The 17,163-nt window shown below is 39.6% G+C and overlaps 1 protein-coding gene across 1 annotated transcript in view; it reads right to left on the bottom strand.

The window, feature by feature from the left end:
• macrod2 (mono-ADP ribosylhydrolase 2) overlaps positions 1 to 17,163 on the bottom strand; it is a 667,187-nt gene that overhangs the window by 221,989 nt on the left and 428,035 nt on the right. The window contains exon 6 of the mRNA XM_067422444.1: positions 6,977 to 7,098. Coding sequence (XP_067278545.1) covers positions 6,977 to 7,098 — 122 coding nt within the window. The remainder of the gene's footprint in view (positions 1 to 6,976; positions 7,099 to 17,163) is intronic.

Here is a 17,163-nt window from a genome sequence, read left to right as displayed (position 1 = left end):
TTGGCAATTTAATAACTCACATAAATGTCATATAATGAGCAAAAACTCAAAAGAAATCAATGCAAAATGAGACTATGATGATGTTTTGAGTAAACATAGTTATTTCTCTTTGTAAAAGGTCAGGACCGGAGGGTATGTTATGAGTTTGGGGAAAAATGAATCGCCTTGGAGTGGGGAATGGCTACCAGATGGCGTTGTCCTCATGCAGGAGTGACTGGCTGTTTTTACAGGATGGGAATGAGAACAGGCTGGCATGGCTAATGAAGACAAGAGACCTATCCACCTAAAGCTGCTTCAGGCATTCAATACGTCCATATGGAGATGAGCTGCTCTCTAAGGGGTCGAACATTGAGACTACAGCTACAAATACATGCACAACTACCTCTGCTATGACTCAATGTATATATTAAAAAAGAGAAGAAAAACAAATTGAGCATTTTGTCTCTTTAATGGCAAATAATTACATTTATTTTAAGAACTAGTAGATACAACTTTTACTTCCATTTTTAGTTTGTGAACATTTTCCCAGAAGCTATAATTTTGTTACTCATGGGATAGAACTGCTGCTTTATTTTTGACAGTATTCTTGATAAGATTTGTTTTATGATTTCAACATTGATAATAATACGTTTTTTTGAGCAGCAAATCAGCATATTAGAAGGATTTCTGAAGGACCATGTTACATTGAAGACTAAAGTAATGATACTGAAAATACAGCTTTTCCATCACAGGAATCAATTACATTTTAAAATATATATAAAAAAGAAAACAATATGACTATTATGAAAACTAATATATTGTGAGATTTCACAATATGACTGTTTTTACTGTATTTTTCATCATATAAAACCCAAACTTCTGAACTGTAGTGTAGCTAACTAGCTAAAGTGTTTTTCAGGAGCAAGTTCTTCCATCAGTGATTTAGGTGCTTTAGGCTTAGAAAGAAAAAAAAAAAAAATCTGACAATTAACACCCTGGTTAATCACAAAGTGTGAATGCTTTATCAGCAACACTGTCTGCTATGAGAATCTATTCTCTTTCTGTTCTTCACAACTGCTATCAAGTCTTCTCTCGTTAACAATGTTACAAAAAAAACCCTCTTCTGCTTCCCCAAGCTCCCGCTGTCCCAAAATACCCCGGCAAGTGTTGTGCATTTAATTTCTCTTTGCTCTCGTACATATTGACAGAGCACTAGAGCAAAACTCCTCCCACCCAGCCCGGTCAGACAGTTTTATTATCTTGACTGATTTCATGATCTGTACTCACCCGTCCCTTCCATTTTACCACAGCACCCGCCCATATGTGCAACTACTGCTAATGGTGCACATAAGCAGAGGCCTTTGTGGCGACAATTTTTTTAATCTAGCCAGCCGATCGAGACGTGGTCCACTGTAAATTATCAGTTCTCAGCGCCGTAGAGCATTTTGTGGCTTAATGGGTGCATGGTAAATGGACCTCGCCAGAGCCACAGTTCCCACTATTCCCCATGCTGACATTCTGAAGTGCGGTTAGCTCTGCTGATGTCCTCAGACCAGGCCGCGGTCACACGTGGCTCCAACGGGCCTCCGGGGGAACGTGACAGATTGCTCACTCGGTCGCAGAAACGAGCAGAGCGCAGGGGTGGAAGTGTGTAGTCGGGGTTCACATGGGAGTGGTGTGACCAGATATGCTGGGTTTTAAACACATTCTCTCACATACACACAGCAGCACACTTCCTTCATAACACAAATGCGCAAAAGTAGAAGAATCTGCAGTACATGAAGGTATGTGCGAGGCATCTCTGACATTTTTAGATATCTGGGTTGTATGGCATTCAGAAAAGTATTGAGAATGCTTTTTCAAAAACAATTTTAAAGGAACTATATGTAAGAAAAATATTTCAATTAATCATAAAATGGCCATGATGTCAGTAGACATTACAAAATCATGTTAATTTCAAATACTTATATCACTGACAACAGAAGTCCGGCCAGGATATTGTCATTTAAACTGATGTTGACATGCTGTGTTTTGGCCTGAAGCTCCACCCTCCACCTATCGACCAATCACAAAGTCAGTAGTGTTTCGGCATCCGGGTTGCCAGATCTGCTCTAGTTACCACAGCTGCAGCTACAAACGTTCCTCCAGGGTCCCGCAGCCTATCTGGCAACCTCTAGTCAGGGGGAGGGGGGATAGTTATTGCAGTACTAGTTTTGGCCACAATCTTACTTACACTTCCTTTAACTGAGAAAGCGGACAGAATGCAAAATTATGAGAAGGTATTATACAGCATATATTTTGCTTAAGCTAAAGCTTTGAAGATTGAACAATTATAGTTTTTACAGACAGAGAATAATAGATTGGATGGATGGATGGATGGATGGATGGATGGATGGATGGATGGATGGATGGATGGATGGATGGATGGATGGATGGATGGATGGATGGATGGATGGATGGATGGATGGATGGATGGATGGATGGATGGATGGATGGGTGGATGGATGGATGGGTGGATGGTTAGAGAGATAGCTAGCTCTCAAACCCTCACTAAGTTTACTCCGATTCTTCCCCAACCTTAATGTGGAACGAAGCAGAAACGCCAAGACCCGACAGAGACGAAGAGTGAGAGTCCTCCATCTCTTGCTCCTGGTCCAAGAAACGTTAAACCGCATTCTGGAGGTTAAGCATCTTGGCTGCAAGAGCTTGTCATTCCTGAAGATGAAGCTCATCCCTTATTCAGCTTCACGGAGCAAACACAGGTGTCATGCTAAACTAATGTGCCCTAAGCTATCTCTTCCAGTAAAACATTACTCATCCCATTCTGCGGGAGCATTTGTTGGCAAGCGACAAGCGCATCAATGCTTACCTTCTAACCTTTCCTGTAGATAACACACCTGTCTAAAGATGTTCACGGTGATATAAATGCTTTAAAATCAATGATAAAGAAAACACATTCAGACATTTTAATTGCAAGATTAGCATATGGTGCCTAATAATAATAATAATAATAGTAATACAGTACAGATTCCCTGTAATTCATAAAAAAGTTTTTTTTTTTTTTTTTTTACAGTTCATTTCACTCCTGTCACCTGGAAGAGGAGGTTGGGGAAGCGAGGGTCCTCATAATAACATTTCAACACTGGATTCCTCCTGTCTAAAAATATGTTCACGGGTCCCTATCGCTTGAGATAATCAAGGGGAATTTTGTCTGCGCAGCACATGTGGGCCGCAGCACATGTTCAGATCTCTCTCTGTCTCAGGGGCTGTCTTTGGGCTCTCAAGAACAAGGATTAGCTCAAGAGCTCATCCAATTCCCATCTTTTGTTGCACGTGTTTATGTTTTTTTTTCTTTTTTTCTCATGTCTAAAACCTCCTTGCAATGCTCTGGCATCCCACTAGGGGAACTGTTCCTCTTTTTTTATTCTAGAAACATCCACTCAGACTTTCTAAGTGGCATATTCACCAACAATTTTAGCACTTATCTACCAGGCAAGTGGACTGGAACTTCTGCTATAAATCAGCCGCTGACATGGACCATAAAAATAAGGGAATTTTGATCATTTCACTGTATGCGTCTAACGGTAAATGTAAGCATACACTAAAGCACTCAAGCATATCGGCCAGCAAAACTCACTGAACAGACATCAGTCAATCAAAATGGGCAGCAGCGCTTTCTCTGAATGTCCACAATAATCTGTAGCAGCTGTCTAAACATGTCCTACCGAACCGGACCTGCCTTAGAGTAAAACCAGAGCCCTGTTTAATGTCAAAATGTGAATTATTGAATAAATAAATACAGAAGGGAAGCTAAATGCATGTGTGGATAGTAAGAGAGTGGGTACTAACAGCACTGCTTAGGGAAAGAAATATAGAGCAAAGGATGCACGGCCCCTTTCCTGGCTTCTCTTATTCTACCTAATGACGCCTATAAAAATCTCTGGGCTATGAATCGGGAGTAAATAGATATATATCCCAAACCCCAGTCTCATTCATGACCTTCTACATGTGCTGCAAGGTCTGTGTATGCCATAAGATAACACAGAGTAAACACAGAGTAAACAGAATTGCTAATTAGCATTTGACTTCCAGTCACTCATGGCAGGCATGTGCATTTCTAGAAGCCAAAAGTGATTCGTGCAACCTTAACTGCACGATTCCACCCTTGTAATGATGATGACGGCAGACCTCTCAATCCTCACAGTGTGATTAAAGCGGTTCATCAAGTGCTGAAGTTAGTGATTTGTCCCGCAAAGACTGTCTCATCATGGCTAATTGTGAGAGATCCACTCAGGGGCCTCGGCTGATCTGGATGAAGGAGCTGATTGGTCTGTCATGTGCACGGCCCCTCTGGTTGTGGCCACCATGGATTAAAACAGATCCATAACTCATGCGCACCAGATGGTGGAGATGGGGTCAGCAGCTGGAACAGTGCACGATCAGACTCTACATCTTCCTGGTCCAAAGCTGCTGGTCTTTGGCCAGCTTCATTAAAGCCTGAGGTTGTCTGGCACTTTACAGAGCTGAGAAACAATCCGAACATAGTTGTAATATGGAAAATATGAGCCTTATCCATTCCTGCTGTTTATTTGGCTATATGACATACAGTGTTCATGGTTCTCTAAAAGCTAGCCTGCAAAATAAAACCTTTGTTATGATTCACTGAATTGTCTTGATACCTAGTTGCAATAATCAACCCTGAAACTTAAAGTTTCTTAAACTCAGCAAGTGCCCTCAAAATATAGTAATGTAACTAAGAGTTCTGATACAACTACTGATTAAAAAAATTCTTCAGCGCTAACGAGGACGACACCAACATTTTTTAATCATGGCGATAATTAACTGATTTTAATTAAAACATACGGCGAAACCAGGGTTTGAAATTACCACCCGCAGGTGAAATTCCATATCAACGCATATCAACACACTATCCAATTTGGCGGGTTATAATTCATAAAATATGTTCTAACACTTTGCACGGCATTGCTATCAGAGCCCTTTCCCTAAAAGGAGCCTCAAATATTAGCAAAAAAATAGAGAGTCACACACTGAGACAAATCTGGGCACATTGTTTTCTATGACCATACGCACAACGACAGCACCCAACTACGAGTCTGGCTGTTCAAAATCATGAAATATGATTTCAGCCAAATATATGTACATACTGACTTCAGAGAATGTGAATTATGCATGTTTCTGTGGCTTGAATACATATCTTCATATAGAGAAATTATATAGATTGTGTTTTCGCTTTCCGTTTGCACTGTTTTTATTTTCCAAATACCTTAATTAAAAATTTATTGGGCCTTATTCATGAAACAAGAGGAACGAATTTTTGTGTAAATCATTCGTAAATTGTACGTACATTTTCAGATTCATAAATGTTTTTTGTATTTTTAAAATGTTAGTTGATACGAAAGAAACGCAGACCTTCTCCCTGCCACGTGTAAATGGCGAGTAAAACAGTTGATTGTTTTGTGTTATTTTAGGCAAACTGATGACTTTTGAATCATATTTCACAAGCTTGTTTGCCCTGTCATTTTATTCTTATTTATTTATTTGTAGCTGAGTGTTGAAAACTCAAATTGGGCTAAACGCAGCACTCATCAGTGTCACTTTTAACCCAGCCGTCCAATCACAGCGGAGGAGGGGGCGGTACAAATACTACACCAACCAACCATCCTACTTGTACAACGACTGAACAACAACAGAGATGTTAATATTGCTGGTTACTGCATTTTTTGTATCCAGTAATATTCTTCAAAATGATGGCACATTACTGCCTGGCATATTCTGTATCATCATAGTGTCTCTCAGCTGGAAATGCGCTGTGCCTCCAAAACGCTCTCAAACGCCACCAGCTGGCTGTTTTCAGAAGGGTGCCTGGCATTTTTTCAGCTGGCTAAAAACGCTTTGGTGGGCATAAGTTAATTGAATATTTATTGTTAGGCATTTGGCCAATTAGTCTCTTTAGCATTTATACAATACACTGGAGCCAAACCTGAGAAGGGAGTCCAGAAGATCCCACAGCGTTCCTGCACACGTAATTTGCGTACTTTTAAATCATAGGTGGGGATTATGCTAATTGTCAATGAGCGTGCACACAACCTGTTTATGAATGATTGGACTTTATTAAAATACACACATTTAACTATCAAATATAATGTTTATGGAGCATTTGTGAATACAGAGATGGTGTTTTTTGGGTAGATCTGTTTTACGCACAAATTAAAATTTACTCATATACACGAAAGTTTCATGAATGGGCATCATTGACGCTTTGTTTATTCTTGAATGGATGACAGAGGGAAAAAAGAAAGAAAAAAGGTGGTGTTTATATGGACTGAATGATTGGAGAAGTTCAGCATACGTCACCAGTGTAAAGTCTGAAATTTTACTGAAAGACGGAATTATGATTACAATTTTGATTGAAAAATTATAGTCAAAACTTAAAAAATAATAAATAAAATGAATAAACATAAACAGATAATTGGTTCAAAATAAAATGCATTTAGAACATAGAAGAAATTTTTGAAATGTTAAGAAATATTTTCATCAAAAGACAAAGACTTTGACTAAAACAAAACAAAAAGCATGTAAAAATTGCGTGAAAGTGTGAAATCTGTCTTTATCTGATTCAAGATTCAAAATGTGGGAATGAATGCGGCAACAACAACAAGAGCAACAGAGGGCATCACGGCAGGGCATTCAATAAAGCCCATGTGGAAACCAACAGAAAATGTTGCCTGTTAGTCTTTTCATCTGATTTTTTTCTCTTGTGCCCTACTGAAAAAAGAGCAGCACAGACTGTGTTGCAACCATCCATCCATCAAATACAAGGGTGCAAACAATGGAGTGTGTCTAACAGCAACACTATCATTGTACAATCATCTTCAAAACTGTTATTCTGTTCACTTCAAGATTTCAAAACACCGTCTTGAAAAAAAAAGTCAACTCTGTCACAGTGGACTGTTTTTAACATCTGTCTCAAACTCACCACAGATCTCAAGTTATTGTCCTTCATCAGCTTGAGGGAGGTTTTGTAGCATGATTCAAGGTCATCTTTTTGGGACTGGCCCAGATTTCCTCTGGTGATTGGCCCGACAGTATGGATCACATCTGGGAGAAGAAAAAAGAAAGAAAAAGTAGAGCAGTTTATGTCTGTACACTGTCAAAACGTAAAGCTGTGTGTGTATAATTTGTAAGGTAAATACATGCCACTGTAGATAACACGAATTTCCAATTAAAACGGTGACACTGCTTAACACCAGGACAAATCCCACATGACAAACAAAAACAAAACAAAGCTTCTTGTCAGATCTTCAAAGGCAAGTCGTACAAGAGAATGACAAATAGAACTGTTTCAGGACTGCCGAGGATCATGGGAATGTATCCGCATATTTTCCAATTCTACTGGGTACAAAACAACTTATTTTTCTGACACGTTATCATGCTACATAAACAAGAGTCAACCAACAATGACAAGAACCAACAATGGAACAAAGGGGCTGATTTGAACAAGCCAAAAAACTGCCCAAAATCAAGTACATTTATTCAGTTAATGAAATGGAAGAGCAGATAGAAAATCAATTACTCCATTCTTTTATCCTATCTATTCATACATTCATATCTGCTCGAGCCGCCCTCCTGCTGCCTGTGCATAGTAATGTGTTGGGTTGTCAGTCAGTGGCGAGGCTGGTCTGAGGCGAGCGGGCTGGTTTAATTAAATCATTGCAGTGATGACAGGGGAGTTAAGGAAGCTGCGCATGAATCTGAGAGAGAAATAATGTAGCCCTTACTGCCTGACTCCTCCAGGCCCTGTAAGGTGGGCGGCAGAGGGCAATTAATAACAATAAACAGGTCACTTTGCCGGGTCTGTTCCCGCTGCTATTGTAGCCCTCGCTTCCCTTACAGTCAGCATTTTACAGCAGAGAGTCAACAAGCCAACTTTACAGAGTGCTCTATTTAACTCGGAGATTATTATTCTCTGTTTTTATTCTATTAATCTGCACATTTGTGATATTGCCAGGAGAAAAACAGGTACATTTGAAGCAATAGGATATTTTGTCAGTTGCTTGGTTTCTATTCATGCTGCCACGTGCTGAGGAGCCCCGCCCAAATCTCATTGGTCCAAACCATGCTGCCCATAACTGTATATTACATTTCAAATATGTTCAGATTTACAGATATTGTGCCATGTTAAACATCACTTTTGTTTTCAGTGTGAACCAACGCATTAATCTGTCACACAGCCTCAGCTCTCACAACAGTATACTATCTAGTTAATTTATAAAAAAAAAAAAAAAAAAAAAAAAATTATATATATATATATATATATATATATATATATATATATATATATATATATATATATATATATAAACGGGGCTAGTGAACATTACAGTACATCATAAAATACTATAAAAAGGATTAATGGAACACTACAGAAATCTGGGATCTCTATCAACATAAGTGTTTGAAATTATTAAATCACTTAAAATATATGTATATATAAAAAATAAGTTGTTTGAGGATTACTAGCACACCTTCCATCATAATAGCCGGATGTTCTTTTCTTAGGTTGCAGACACGATGTAAATGCACAAGGAAGAATGAGCCGAAATTTCCTGCCAATTAAAATCTGATCTAAATATTGTACTGGCTCAATGCTAATGAAAAATGAGATAAAACAGAAACAGGGAAGTGCACCCTAAAAAGAAGCTTTAAAAGAAAAGAAAAAAAAACATTTAAATCTAAGTAGAGTTTAAAAAATGTAAATCTTCAATTTAGCCAGGCAGCCAGATAGATAGAACGATTAATAGATAAAACAATATAACGACAGACGGACGGACGGACGGACGGACGGACGGACGGACGGACGGACGGACGGACGGACGGACGGACGGACGGACGGACGGACGGACGGACGGACGGACGGACGGACGGACGGACGGACGGACGGACGGACGGACAGACAGACAGACAGACAGACAGACAGACAGACAGACAGACAGACAGATAGATAGATAGATAGATAGATAGATAGATAGATAGATAGATAGATAGATAGATAGAGGGACGGATGGATAGATAAATCTAATCCTCTCTGTGTTTTGTAAACTGTTACTGTACCATAACCAAAGATCAGCTGTTAATGTTGTCATAGTGAATGCACAGTGATCGTCACATATAAATAGCTCTTTCCTGTTCAGCTGAAGTCTGTGTACAGAAAGGATCAGGAACGAGAAGCGTGTTTGCATTATTCAGTCAAAGATTTCTATCTTTAGTGGTTCGGCAAATGAGAGCTGGGAGTGCGAGGGGGAGCCTGAGAGCTTTTCTCATTACATAATCCTGTTCTTTATGAATAAAAGCTCAGTCAATTATTGATGTGTTCTCACCAGTTTTTATTTCATTCCACCAATGACAAGCTGCCTTTCAGGGTTTACACAGGCAGACGCATTTCAATGGCTTCTTTCTCTTTTAAAATAGGACATTTCTAAGGAAGAAATACAGACAGTGTTCAAGGAGACAAAAATAATGCTTACGCAAACTAGAAAACCACCATTACACTAATCATTCGGTCACCTTAAGCACAGAACTCGTAAACTTCTTCCTAGTATACATTAAAGATTAATAAGGTGTGTGCCTTTGTTGATTTGACAACCCTTGCAATACAATATTTGTGCGTCAATTATCTACAGAAAAAAATGTGCCACTGGGAAACTCTTCTGAGACAAAATCGAGGCTTACCATTTATTTTGCTTCTTTCAGAACACTTTACCGCATGTTTTTTTTTTGAGGCATACAGCACTTATATCACATAATGACAATAAGACAAGACAATACTAGCTGCGGTGATCTCTAGGGTCATGGCTACATCAGCAGTGCTTCTTAAACAGCATGCTGTCCAGGGTGTGTGTGTGTGTTTCTGGCCATAAGTGTGGCCCCTTAATGAGGCTGTAACTATAAGAAATATCATCTCTCCTCATACCAGCAGGACCCTGCAAGCATGATGGGACCATAATGTAGCCTGCGCCCAGTTGTTTTCTATGCATAATACATGAACCTCCGGACCACTAGAGCAACAACCCTTCAATTAGAGGATGGAGAACCAGAACAGACCATTTATAAATTCATGAAACTAAAGCTACGGCTGTACAACGTGTGAATGATATCTACACATCTAATCAAGAGCCATTTTTCATTCCAAACACGAAAAGTGCATGCTTGTTCTCTTGGAACCTATAAATAAAATAAAGTAAAAAAATAAAAGTATTGATAGCCATGGTAGTAAGAATCGGTCTGGTTCATGCACGATATCTACTCATAAATAATCAAGAGTACATTTGTTTTTCCCTTTAGTAAAAAAACAAACAAACAAAAAAAAAAACACCAAGATAATAAAATAAGTATTTGAACTTCCTGCTAGTTTGCAAGTTCTCCCACTTAGAAATCATAGAGGGGTCTGAAATTGTCATTGTATGTGCATGTCCACTGTAATAGAAATAATATAAAAAATTAATAAAAAATCCAGATATCACAATGTATGATTTTTTTAAACTATTTATTTGTATGATACAGTTGCAAAAAAGTATTTGAACACCTGAGAAAATCAATGTTAATATTTGGTACAGTAGCCTTTGTTTGCAATTACAGAGGTCAAACGTTTCCTGTAGTTTTTAACCAGGTTTGCACACTGCAGGGGGGATTTGGGTCATTGTCATGTTGGAAGACCCAGCCTCGAACCATCTTCATTGCTCTAAATGTGGGAAGGAGGTTGTTCCCCAAAATCTCACAATACATCTCGCCCCGGTCATCCTCTCCTTAATACAGTGCAGTCGCCCTGTCCCATGTGCGGAAAAACACCCCCAAAGCATGATTCTACCACCCCCATACTTCACAGTAGGGATGGTGTTCTTGGGATGGTACTCATCATTCTTCTTCCTCCAAACACGTTTAGTGGAATTATGACCAAAAAGTTATATTTTGGTCTCATCTGACCACATGCCTTTCTCCCATGACTCCTCTGGATCATCTAAATGGTCAATGGCAAACTTAAGACGGGGCTGGACGTGCTGGCTTAAGCAGGGGAACCTTCCGTTCCATGCATGATTTCAAACCATGACTTCTTATTGTATTACCAACAGTAACCTTGGAAATGTGGTCCTTGCCTTTTTTAGGTCATTGACCAGCTCCTCCCGTGTAATTCTGGGCTGATTTCTCTACTTTCTTAGGATCAGTGAGACCCCACGAGGTGAGATCTTGCATGGAGCCCCAGTCCGAAGGAGATTGACAGTCATGTTTAGCTTCTTCCATTTTCTAATGATTGCTCCAACAGTGGACCTTTTTTCACCAAGCTGCTTGGCAATTTCCCCGTAACCCTTTCCAGCCTTGTGGAGGTGTCCAATTTTGTCTCTAGTGTCTTTGGACAGCTCTTTGGTCTTGGCCATGTTAGTAGTTGGATTCTTACTGATTGTATGGGGTGGACAGGTGTCTTTATGCAGCTAACAACCAAAATAAATGGATTTCATGGGACTAAACCCATGCATCAGTAAACAGGTGCATCTAATTTAGGATAATAAATGGAGTGGAGGTGGACATTTTAAAGGCAGACTAACAGGTCTTTGAGGGTCAGAATTCTAGCTGATAGACAGGTGTTCAAATACTTATTTGCAGCTGTATCAAACAAATAAATAGTTAAAATATCCAACCCAGGGTCATTGGAAATACATGACTGCCTACATTTTTGCAACACCTGAAATATGTACCTCCAGGTACGTTTACCTGCACTTTTGGAGTGAAACGTCCACCGGAGGCGCTAAGTGGTAATATTTTTTCTCCATTCCCAGACTGATCTCATGAAATGGCTTATGTATGACACGCCAATTTGTATGCCATTTTTCATAATCGCTTTTTAGTGTTTATCAACGCCGTTACATTCTATCCCCCTACACTGCCCCTACCCCTAAACCTACCCATCACACACATACACACACACACACACACACACACACACTGCCCCTAAACCTACCCATCACAAGAAACATTCTGCATGTTTACATTTTCAAAAAAAACAATTTAGTATGTTTATAAATCCATTAACCTTGTGGACACACACACATATTCAGAAACATTTTGAACGCGTAACTCAAACGCTTCCCTAAACCTACCCATTTGTGTATTATAAAAAAAAAAACAGGACACGAAAGACACGACTGCAGGCACAATTTATTCAGAAAGTACAAATATCTCAAGTGTTCCGAGGCCAAACGATTGATTTGTGAGTATCATTTGAATTAGAAATATGAATGAACGAGTGCGTGTGTGTGTGTGTTCTGTTCGCAAAGGAGTGCGATCATCATTTCAACGACTAAAACATTAAGATCAACTCTGTTCTTCACATGAAGATATTGTACATGAGTTAATACTTTTATACAGTTTTTTGGTCAATTTTTGCAATAAATACATGTGACTGTACATTTATTTGGCTGTTACGTGTTTTACATTGTTGAGAGGGAAGGTTTAGGGTAGGAGTGGAGTTAGTTGCTCAAAAAAAAAAAAAAATCATTCTGTAAAATCAGGTTGGCGGAGCGCCTCCGGTGGATGGTTCACCAAAAAGTGCAGGCAAACGTACCTGGAGGTACATATTTTGGGTGTTGCAAAATGTAGGCAGAGTCACATATTTCCAATGAGCCTAGGTTGAAAAAATCATATATTATGATTTCTGATTTCCCGCAATCTTGCAAAACAAAAATAAAACCTGCAGCCACCAAATAAACCCCAAGCATTAAGTATTGATTCAGCATTAGCATTCATCTACTGGTGTGTAAAACAAGACACGACTGAGACAAGGGTAAAAATGTCCTAAAAAATATCATCTTGACTATGAGATTAGACAATGCCGAGATGAAAACAATCATTAAATTTACTTATGCATGAATAAGACCATGTTGACAAAAGATTATCATTATTGTTGCATGGCTAGCTTCAGGATGAATAAATGCAAATGTACACTAAGAAGATGCTCTTATGATGGTCTATTCCTATTCTTTGCATCCACCTGGAAAACAAACAACACTCAGGAGAATATGTATGTTTGGAGGAGACATTAAAAACAACAACAACAATGATTGACAAGTGATGTTTCCCTTCATCTACATGTGAAGGGAATTCATAACCACTCTCACTCTTAACCATCTCTACTCTCTCAGCTGAGATAAGAATCGCAGGTTCTGGTTGTGTGAATGCAAATTCAATTGGAGAAGCATGAGACAAATTAGACCTTTCGGACAAGTATATAACCATTGTGAAAAATCATTGCCCCTGTCAAATATTTGCAAAAAGGAACCATCCAACTGAGCAAAAACATGGACACATCAGCCTTTGAATTTACAGAAAAGTGTGTTTATGTGTGTGTTCAGGGTTACTGGCAGGTCATGGACTGTGCTTTAGTAAGGAAGTCCACTATGCCCTGGAGATAAACTGGCAATCATAACCCGTAGCTGATGAGCTTCCCTTGCTTTTTTTTCCTCAACCATTTCCATTTGACTTATCTACTGTAATTTCCCACTTGAGGCACTGAGGTGGTCGTATAATTCACCTCATAAAGATATTTAGCCAGCTAGACTGACCAGTGAGGATGGGGGAAAAAGAGCCATTATTCTGACTGAGCGATACCTGTGATTGTTTCTTTACGCTTCTGTTTGTGTAAAGTGTTTCTCTCTGTGGGAAGTGTTTCTTTCTGTGGCTGCGTTTCGAGTGCTGACCGCTGAATGAACCCTGTGAAGGTACATGTTCAATGGTGATTGCCATTAACAATTACTATGTTTACATGAATTGCAGTAATCTGGTGATTGGCTTACTTGCAAATACAGTACATGAAGCTTCAGATACTGATGCTTCCATTCTTAAACATCATGGGGCAACAAAAAAAAAAAAAAAACTGAATTATTGAACCACAGACGGACGGACGGACGGACGGACGGACGGACGGACGGACGGACGGACGGACGGACGGACGGACGGACGGACGGACGGACGGACGGACGGACGGACGGACGGACGGACGGACGGACGGACGGACGGACGGACGGACGGACGGACGGACGGACGGACGGACGGACGGACGGACGGACAGACAGACAGACAGACAGACAGACAGACAGACAGACAGACAGACAGACAGATAGATAGATAGATAGATAGATAGATAGATAGATAGATAGATAGATAGATAGATAGATAGATAGATAGATAGATAGATAGATAGATAGATAATGATTTTTAAAGAGTAATGGCTTTTAAATAACATTTTAAAATATTGAAGTAACAATTTAAAGTAATTTACATTTGTAATTATGTCTCACAATTGTATTGTTTTTACTGTTAAATAAAGGCAACCTTTAATGCACTTTCAAACTTTCATGCACATAAAAAAAAAAAATTACTGACTAGGGGTGGGACGAGATCTCATGCCCCGAGATCTCGCAAGACTAAACTGTTACTCGTTGAGGTGAAAAGCTGTCTTGTGTCATATTGTCATGACCTGATCATGACAAGAGTGTGAGGGCGAAGTTAGGGTAGAATATGCCAGTTCTATGCTTACATTACACCTCCACTCTAGTTTTGCTTTTTATATAAATATGGAATAAGCATATATAAGTAATATATAATAAGCTTTTATAGCATATTTTATGCTTCAATTCCATCAGCTCAACTAGAACGAGCTGTTCGCGTCTTGTGCAGCATTGATCACGTGACGAGAAGACGAGCGTATTACGTTTTAGAGAAGCGCTCGCATTGAGTGTGTTACGAGTGTGTTACATATTAGCGGACTAGAGCGTGGCAGAGGATTCGCTGCGCAGCAAAAATTTCAGACTTATATTTTAAAATGTGTATTCAGCACCACCGCTCTATTCACATGCATTCAAATGCGATTTCAATAGGCCTACTTTACCGCTGTTTGAAAGCGGCTCCCTGAGGCATGCAAATATCTCCCAATATGAAAAGCTATCACATTGTAACCATCTCTTCGCTCTGTATCATGCATGTCTTCATTTGCACTTTAAATATTGGGTACTTTGATTATGTTTATTGTTTGCACTTAATATCTATGATCATTTTGTGGGAAGGAGTTCAGTCAGCAGGCCATAAGAAACTCATGTGCAGTTCTTAGGTCTGAAGAGACAATAATACAGGAAAGAAGGCAGCCTATTGAATTTTTGGCAAAACCTTTACAGTGCTTGAGTATTTTACTTTACTGCATATGATAATTAATAGTTGGGGACATGATGACAAACTGACAGCAGACAAAAGGCTATCCACCTGTCAATCAAAGTGGCCTCGCCCTTAATTATGCAGACATTTACAGATTTATATAATGTAAACTAATGCGTTATATATAAAAAAAAATCTCCCTCTCACAGTTGTCATGAAGGGCAAAATTGAAAAAAAATTGTACCAGGCTGTACAAATGCGTTGATTTTTTTTCTTCTGTAAATTTGGGCATTTTAACATGGGGCGGAACATTTTAAATAGTAATAATATAACCTAAATACATTTTAAAAGTTACATTTAAATGAAGCACTAATGTAAAACAGCTCTTTTCTGGGGTGATCTGTGCAATAAATAAGTGTTGAATGTTTACAATTTTATCTATACTGATAACAGAAGTGCATTTAACTCTAACGATTGTTAATGTCGCCTTGCACGTCTGCAGTCTACACACTTACTATTCTAATCATGTCCTGGCCACAAATCAATGCACACAGATAATGCAACTTGTAACATGGAACCATGCATATTAATACTGAATAATACAAAGGTGCATGCAACTATTTTTCAGGCCCCATTAGCTGTAGCGTAAAATAGATGCCGTTGTTTGGATTGGACTAAAGCGTTCAAACAACCGCCTGAGCTTAGTCATGCAAATGAACACAGCTTCGTTTATAACATCTTTTGTGTAAAAGGATATAACTCGTTTTTTCAGCTCTGTTATTATTTAGCAGTGTGGAATTTAATTTGCATAGATTTCATAGCTGGTAATAAATATAGAATTGAACGAAGAAGAAGAAGAAGAAAAAAAACAGACACATACAGAGCAAGAGAGTAACTCGCTGTCAATGCTGAAAGAAGTAAGAATGGAAAGGAGGGGAAAACATCTCTTCGTACAGCCGTCAAGGATTCTTTTTACGGGAAGAGCAGATAACACTGAAAAAAGGAGAGGCTCACTAGGTGTGGTGAGCAATCACCCTCAGGAAGATGTGTCTGCCCCGCACCTCAACTCAATCAACGGGAATAATGCATACAATCACTTCACAATGAGTCTGTCAAGGGCACTTACATAAGAGAATGGGCCTAGGGAGAGCGTACGGCATTGGCTCTGAATATGGATGCCTTTTTGCTCACTTTACTTGACTGACCTCTCAAGCATTTCTTCTTTTCAATGCCTCGTTCTAATCAAGCGAGCCGAGAGACTGTTTTATATGCGGCGGCCGCCATGAGGACAGAGGTGCGGACAGCAGGGACTTATCTTATTCTAACGGACACAAGCCACCGCCCATGGGCTACCGTCAACAGCCATTAATAATGAAACGCAGAGTCTCCTGGTGCTACACTCGGAGGGCCGACTTCCTCTCTTTTTCTAGCTGGGAACTCTGTCGAGAATGGAGACCAGAAAAGATATACGGTTTCAACATCCTAGTTTATCTCGAGGCATTATATCTGCTTTAAACATGTATGTTAACAGCACCGTTCGACCGAAACCTGAACCACATGGTTTGTTAATGCTCACGATGATAATGCGAGCCATCCGGCCTCTCTGAAAACATCGTCTGAGATCGATTTAACATTCGAGTATGGGATCCTTTGATGTGTGAATTTAACCTAAATTAAAGCCAAAGCAAACTGAGAGGTTTTGGGGGAGAAAAGTATGGTGGGTGAAAACGAGGGTGAGATCTTCGGCAGGAGGGCCTCGCGTCCGTCGCTTTGATGGGCTGCTTTTTTAAAGCTACATGGAGGCAGGACAGATCTTTCGTTCGGCACAGCCCCATTCCCACGTTTCCTCCTTTACCGCCACAGCGTGCGACATGTATGGCGGCTGGCGTCGGGATTGATCGTGAGGTACATCAAACGTCACCTTCAAACAGCCGGCTTGGGGGAGACTAGCACGGCTTCTGTTCTTAC

Source organism: Pseudorasbora parva, chromosome 17 (assembly GCF_024679245.1).
Source record: "Pseudorasbora parva isolate DD20220531a chromosome 17, ASM2467924v1, whole genome shotgun sequence".
NCBI lineage: Eukaryota > Metazoa > Chordata > Actinopteri > Cypriniformes > Gobionidae > Pseudorasbora > Pseudorasbora parva.
The sequence above is the reverse complement of the archived record's forward strand: the minus strand, read 5'-3'. Positions and strand labels throughout refer to the sequence as shown.